Source organism: Nothoprocta perdicaria, unplaced genomic scaffold (assembly GCF_003342845.1).
Source record: "Nothoprocta perdicaria isolate Ctin4 unplaced genomic scaffold, notPer1 scaffold_619, whole genome shotgun sequence".
Lineage (NCBI taxonomy): Eukaryota > Metazoa > Chordata > Aves > Tinamiformes > Tinamidae > Nothoprocta > Nothoprocta perdicaria.
The window spans coordinates 2,952-10,014 of NW_020455887.1; the positions used below are offsets into that span (position 1 = coordinate 2,952).

General features: G+C 59.3%; 2 protein-coding genes across 2 annotated transcripts in view; one reads left to right on the forward strand and one right to left on the reverse strand.

Annotated features, from left to right (window-relative positions):
* The window catches only part of GAREM2 (GRB2 associated regulator of MAPK1 subtype 2), a 3,124-nt gene extending 2,807 nt beyond the window's left edge, over positions 1–317 (forward strand). The window contains exon 2 of the mRNA XM_026049786.1: positions 42–317. Within this exon, the coding sequence (XP_025905571.1) occupies positions 42–317 (276 nt within the window). The remainder of the gene's footprint in view (positions 1–41) is intronic.
* A 1,165-nt stretch (positions 318–1,482) lies between these two features.
* Positions 1,483–7,063, reverse strand: part of HADHA (hydroxyacyl-CoA dehydrogenase trifunctional multienzyme complex subunit alpha) — a 23,029-nt gene continuing 17,448 nt past the window's right edge. The window contains exons 14-20 of the mRNA XM_026049785.1: positions 6,784–6,870; positions 5,842–5,982; positions 4,914–4,982; positions 4,043–4,238; positions 3,415–3,529; positions 2,661–2,806; positions 1,483–1,963 (exon numbers count right to left, since the gene is read on the reverse strand). Of these exons, the coding sequence (XP_025905570.1) occupies positions 1,818–1,963; positions 2,661–2,806; positions 3,415–3,529; positions 4,043–4,238; positions 4,914–4,982; positions 5,842–5,982; positions 6,784–6,870 (900 nt within the window). The 3' untranslated portion in view covers positions 1,483–1,817. The remainder of the gene's footprint in view (positions 1,964–2,660; positions 2,807–3,414; positions 3,530–4,042; positions 4,239–4,913; positions 4,983–5,841; positions 5,983–6,783; positions 6,871–7,063) is intronic.

A 7,063-nucleotide genomic window follows, 5' to 3' on the forward strand; every position in this document is an offset into this window, starting at 1 on the left:
GGGGCGCCGAGGGCGGCATCACCCGCCTCTACCTGGCGCAGGGTGCTGTTGAGGCGGCCGCCCCCCGGCCCCGCGGCGACGGCTCGCCCTGGCTGCCGCCCGCCGACCTCTCGGCGCTGTCGCTGGAGGAGGTGTCGCGCTGCCTGCGCTTCATCGGCCTCTCCGAGGACGTGGTGAGCTTCTTCGCGCGCGAGCGCATCGACGGCAGCATCTTCGTGCAGCTCAGCGAGGAGATCCTGGCCGACGACTTCCGCCTCACCAAGCTGCAGGTGAAGAAGATCATGCAGTTCATCAAGGGCTGGCGGCCCAAGATGTAGGCGCGCGCCGGGGCGGCCGGCGCTGCCGCACGTGTGGTCCCACCACCGGTGCCTGCCTGGACCCCTGGGCCAGGGCATCCACCCTGCCCCGAGGCCGAGACACGGAGGTTCCCAACCCCTTGGACTGCCCCATCCCTCCCCACCACAGCGCGTCGGTGCCTCCTCCAAGGGGCTCCGCTCGCCCTTGGCCGCGTCCTCCACGGCCGCTCGCTCCATCCTCGCGGGGAGCTGGGGCCTTCTGCCCCGTCCCCTTTTCTGTTTTAACACTGGACGGTCATTTTGGCCCCGGAGGGCTGGAAAATACTGAAGTTTGCTTTGACTGATTTAACTTAATCCTTGTGGATTAGCGTAATAAAGATACGGGAGAAAACGAGGCGCTGGAGAGGCCCCTTCCTTGGGCCGCAGGGCGGAGAGGGCCCCTCGGAAYGTCATCCATGGGGCAGGGGAGGGATCGTCCAAGGCCACGGGGCCAGCAAGGACAAGCAGGAGGGCAGCCTGGAGCCCCCAGGGCTCGGGATGAGGAGCTCAGCCCCATCCCTCCCCAGGGACGGCCAGGGCMGACTCAAACACTGCCCTCCAGCCCTGCAAGGAGGCCGCTGCCTCCCGCAGGGCAGAGGCTGCGTTTAGAGCTCGGGTAGTGCTGATATAGGAGCACAAGCCCCCACCAAGAGCAGCAGCGCCCACGTCCCTGCCCTTCTAGGGCTACCGACAAAGGCCRGAGGGCAAATGCAGCAAGCGGCGGCCGCAGGCAGCGCGCGGAGGCCGGGGGGAGGCCGGGGGGAGGCYGCKCTGCCATCAGTGACAGGTGCGCGGAGCTTTAAAGCCTTTTAGCTTAAACTGAGCTCTCCCCGAGGGGGACCCTTCTGGCCTCGGGCCGCTTGATTTGCAATTAGCGGCGGGTCCATCTGCCGCGCTCACCCCGGGGGCAGCGCTCGGGGCCAGACAAAGGCGYCGGCGGCTCCGAGCGCTGGCGGCGGGGACGAGCGGGGCTTTGTTCTGCGCCGCAGCCCGGCCCTGTCCCCCCGCTCCGGCGCCTGCAGAGCTGCTGTGTGGGCACCAACGGTCCCTGACACCGCAGCAGCGCCCCGCTGCCGAGGGGTTCCCGTCCTCAGAGCCTGGGGCGCACAGGGAGCCGGGAGGAGAGGCAGGCACGGAGTCCGAGCACAGGAGAGGAAGGTTTATTGTTGCGGAGGGCTTATGGAAAGCAAGGCCTCGGAGGCAGCCTGGCAGGGACGGGGCCGCTGCCTGGCGTGGCGGGCGCTCKGCCGCGTGCAACACAAGGGCGAACGCAGAAGAATTTCCCTCTTCCACCGCGGGAAGGGACGGAAGGGCCCCAGGCCCAGGAGCTGTAAGGCACTTGAAAGGACTGCAAGGCCAAGGCACTGCAGCGCTGGCCTCCTTCCTCCCCCAGGTGCGTTGCAGGTGAGCCCACAGCGAGCGCGGGGCCCGGGCGCCCAGCTGGGGCTCTTGGTGCATGGTGGGCACGGGGCCGGGCCGCTCTCAGGGGTGGAATTTCTTGCCCGGGTCGTTGGCATAGTCCACGAGCAGCTGGCACGGCGTGAACTGGCTGCCGTAGACGGCCTCGTACTTGCGCATCTTGTCCACCACCTGCCTGGCGCCGAACGAGTCTGTGAACCTGAAGGGACCTGCCAGGGACAGAGGGATGAAATGGGGATAGGACCGCGGCAAAGCACGGAGAGCCACCAAGGGGCGCGGAAGGGTGAAAACACTGGATTCAGCTAATCCAGCCTAAGAAAGGAGGGAGCCCAACCCATGGGGGAGCAGCAGAGGAACCCTGCTCGCCACTACAGTGACAASGCTGGGGACAGTGGCACTGTCTGCATGAGCCTGGTCCTGGTGGGAGCCCAGGGGCTCAGCACTCTGCTCTTCCCAAGCGCGATCCCAGCTCCAAGAGAAGCAGGGAGCAGCTGCCACCTTTGTACCCCACGTGAGCCAAAGCAGCTGCTTTGGCTTGGTCCTAAACACCCATCCCAAACGTGGCAGCAGAGCCACGAGGACACCCCGAGGCCAGGGGMCAGGCTGGAGGTGACACAAGCCTGGTGGACACAAGGTAGGAGACCCACTAGGSCACAGAGTAGCCAGGATTGGTCTCTTTGGGCTTGCCTAGAAAAGGCAAATGTCTCATCAGCCAGACCGCAGATGAGTCCAAGGTGACTCCTGCGAGRCTGCCAAGCTGGACCAACACCTCTGGCTCAGGCTTTACAGCAGAAAAGGACTCTCAGGTTGGCCACRAGTTGCAATTCAAACCTGGCCTAAAAGGCTGCTTAGATCTGGTGGCTGGAGCGTGCTAGGCACGAGCACGACCCTGCTGATGCCACTTACCTCCCAGGTACGGCGGGAAGCCCAGGCCAAACACTGCCCCCATATCTCCCTCCACGGGGTTGCTGAGGATGCCTTCCTGCAGGCACAGGACTGCCTCGTTCACAAACCTCGTCACGAAGCGCAGCTGGATGTCCTCGTCGGTGCAGCTGGAAGGAAACAGCCGTTAGGACTCCAAAGGAAACAAAGCATGGGAAGGGAGGGACATGCAAACGCAGCAGGGAAGGACAGTGCCAAGCATGGGGGAGGACAGAGGAGGAGGAATCGCTGCTCAGTGCGTCTGTYCCTAGAGCCACGAGCTACAAACTAGTCAGTTCTGTGTTGCAGCCCAGGACAGGCGAGTGAAGCTGCAAGGACTCAATCAAGCCACATGGGAACTGCTCCAAAAGACACTTCTTTTGGAGCCAGGCTGTCCAACGACACCAGGAAGGTCAGGAACGTGGAGGGAGAGGCAGGGGCTGCACAAACCCATCTGCTCCGACAAACCCACCTCCTCCCACCACAGGGAAGCTGTCTGCAGAGGTACTGAGCGAACGCTGCTACGCTCAGGCATATCCACGTCCCTGCTAGCACGGGCTCTCCTGATCTAAGAGTCAACCCCAGTTTACACCAGCTGGGACCAGCCAAATGCCATCTATACTGACTTGGTGCTTACTATGTTCTCACATGGGCCTCCTGCTGCTGCCCAGAGCCCGGAGGAGCAGCAGCAGGGGTAGGAGCCAGCCCGCAGTGTGGCTCGCAAGACGGGGCTACTTACACTTCAGGCTTGCCTTGCACCTTGAACCGCTTCAAGAGCTCTTCCACGGTCGAATTCACGCTCCTGTTCTTCACCCCCTCCTGGTAAATATAAAAGCCTTTTCCTGCCTTGCGGCCTGCCGGGGAAAAAGGACAGGCGTTTAAGGACAGACGCTTACATCCTGCTCCGTGTCTCGCCTGCCTGGACTGCCTTTGCCTCCGAGCCTTTCTTGCACTTCTGTTAGCACAGGCAGCTCCCTCCCAGCACAGGCAGCTCCTCTGCATTTCAAAGCAAAGCTGTTTGCTGCCTCACCAAGGACACGGCGGGAGGGAGACCGTCCAAGAGGCTGGTGCAGGGCCGGCCCACACGCCTTGGCTAGGGGTGCACAACTGCCAAAGAGCCGTCACCGCCTCCGCGCCACAGCAGCAAAAGGCACAGTCCTTTCTCGTGCTGGAGAGGGAAGGTGACAGGACCTCCCGAGCAACCCTCGCTGCCCGGTTCATGCAAAGTCTGCTTTGAGGGCAAATCAGAGCGTGCAGCTGCTAAACCTCAGCGTGGAGCTTGCTTCCCTCCAGCCCCTTTCCCGTTCCCGGCCCGCAGTGCAGGTTCAAATGCCGCGGTTGAAACCAGCCGCGTGTCCGTGTCTCACCTAGGAAGCCCTTTTCCAACATGGCATTTAACAACTCGACGCCGCCTCCTCCGAACCGCTCGCCAAAGGCCTTGCCAAGGTCCTCGGCCACGTGTGCGGCCACATCCACACCCACTTCATCCATGAGCGTGACGGCACCCACCGGGAAGCCGAAGGCCGTGGAGATGGCGTCCAATTTCTTTGGATCGGTGCCCTCCTGCAGAAACAGGAGCGGGAGCAGTAAGATCCGCCTGGATGAGGGGACTCCCCTATCCAGGGCCACTTGCTGACTGGGGCTAGTGGCCCCCAGCCCCTTGCTGACAAAGCGGGGTGAAAGTTTCTTACAGGTGGCACCAAGCCTGGGATGGGACAGGGTTCTTCTCTGCGAGGGGCTGTTTGGACTCCTGTGATGAAAACGCTGCTCTCTGCTTTGCAGATCCGGGCTGTTTTGCCAGGGAAGGCAGTTGGAGGCTTAGGGAGAGCTGCCTTGTGGAGGGCAGTGCCCGTTTCACATGTCACGCAGCACAAAAAGCCACCCTGGAAACTGCAATTCGGCCCCGGCCTCACACATAGCCCGGGTGTTTTCAAAGCTAGACACTGTGCGTGACAGCCACCCAACTGAGCTTCCTGACAGCCCTGGCTAAGAGACAGGGGCTGACTGCACATGTCACAAAATCCCAGAATGGTTGAGGCTGGACGGGACCTCTAGAGATCACCTAGTCCAATCCCTGCTCCATCAGGGACACTCAGAGCACAGGGCACCCGAGTGCATCCAGGCAGGTTTGGAAGATATCCAGAGAAGGAGATGTCCCCAAGATGGACCAAAACGTCCCCAAGCAGGACCTGAGGACAACGGGTTTGCTGGGTGCTCAGTAGCTGCCTGCATACCCACCTGGAGAACTCGGATCACTTCTGCCAGCATTGGCCCCAGACACCTGGTGGTGTAGAAACCAGGCCCGTCCTAGGGCAGAAGAGAGCAACAGGAAGGCAGGTAAGTTCAAACCGCTGGAACGTGGCCTTGAYTGACCACACGAGAAGTTTCCCAGCCTGAGCTGCAGTTCAGGCACACACACTGAACTGCTCTGTTTTTAATGGCATAGAATTGACTCCTAGGACAGCTTTTACCTGCTGGGTTCACCAGAGCTTGGAGATCTTCCTAAGTTTAATCTCTGGAAGGCCCCASAGTGATGTTATTTAACATAGTGCCTGGAGGTCCCAGGCGGGCTGCAGAACCCCTCTGTCTTCAAGCCAAGTCCTGAAGGCTGCCTGGGGTAAAGGGTGCTCAGCGGGAGCAAAATGGGCATTGTTGTTTCACCTGCTGACATTGCCCAGCGAGTCAGGAAAGACAAATCAGCTCAAACTGCCAGGAATCTAAACTGGGAGGGAGGATTAGAGACACACAGTGTCTCCACCAGCCTATAGGGCACTTTCACCCAAGCCAGTGTTACCAGACACATAAACCAGACACAACCCACGGCTTTGGGCTTTGCTGCCTCCTCCTAGGGGCCTCCGCAGCTCCCGACCTGCTCTGCTCAGTCCTCTCCCCCTGCTTCGTGCAGCTCTTCCCTGCCCTGTGCACACGGGTGTCCACCCTCCCTCCCACATGAGATCTCACAGTGGAGAGAGCGGCATTACTGCTCACAGGGTCCTCTTATTTCTGCAACTAGAGAGTCCTGCCCAGGCTCCTCTCAGGAGCCACGTGAGACTTCAGCCTTCAGAGGAACCATGGAGGCATCAACCCTTTCAGCCTCATGACATCTTCACCGCAATGCACAAGACTGACCCTCTAGTAACCCAGCTCCTGTCGGAGCAGCCCTCACCTTTACCACGATGACAATCTTGCCCTGTTTGAGCCCAAGAGCAACAACAGAGGCAGCTGTGTCCTGGGATGTTTTGTCTGTGGTGATGATCTCCAGCAGCTGCATTTTGTCCACGGGGGAGAAGTAGTGCATCCCCACCACCTAGGGAGGAATGCAGGGTTAAGGCAGAGCAAACGGGCTGGGAAAGTCAAGTGCTCAGTTGCAGGAGGCCAGCACAGGCTGTGAGACGTCACCACGCTGCACTATCACTCAGCCACTCTATGAAATATAGATACYTGATCTTCCTAGCACAGCCACGCAAGCAAGATGGGACCTTGGTGCTTCCTGGAAGCTACGCTTGGCCCTAAGATCTACCCAAGTTAGAGAAACCTTGCAGAAAATACTCAAATTGCAAAACTGCTGAAAAAAAAATACAGTAATTAACCGATTTCCTACTAGCTTCCCCATAAACAGGTATAACATGAGCAGCTGGTCCAGCAAGAGGATGCTACTYGCAAGTATGAACAGAAAAGATAGCTTGCATTCAGATGCAACTATGATCTGAACAGCAAGCCATGAAGAGGCCCTTGAAGGCCACATTTACCTCATGGTAAGTAAATTCACRTCATGGTAAGTAAATGTCTAATGATTTTCCTCAGCTTGAGTCCTCTCACAGCTTCCCTTCCTCCTGGGTGCATTAACACTTCCCAAAGCGCTGATCTCCCTGCACTGCTGAGTCCTGCTGCACCCACATCTCCCTTGGGACCAACCCACTTCCATCCCCTTTGCACCTATCCAAGGATGGCAAAATGCTGCTCAAAATTTGCACTGGGGGCAGCGGTTGAGCTGGTGCATGTTCCGAGGAGGAAGATGATGGTCCCAGCCCTCCTCCACAGCACAGCCATTTGGCACTAGCAGGCAGCTCAGCACAGAGCAGGCCCGTGGTGCCAGGCATTCACTCACCTTCTCTGGCCTCTTGCTAACGGCAGCGATTTTGCTGATTGGGAGAGCAGATGTGTTACTGGCAAAGATACAGTGAGCAGGGATCACCTGGGGAGGAGGGGAGAAAGAAACTTTAAGTGTCCAAGGGCACATTTGGACTGTGATGCTCAAGAGAACAGCACTAGCACCCCAGCATTTGGTAATGCTGTAATGAATAGGAGCAGCCTCTGGATCTGATCTGGATCAGCATGAGAAACTCGTCCTGAGGCAGCAGCCCAGGTCACTTAGATCTGGCTTGTGG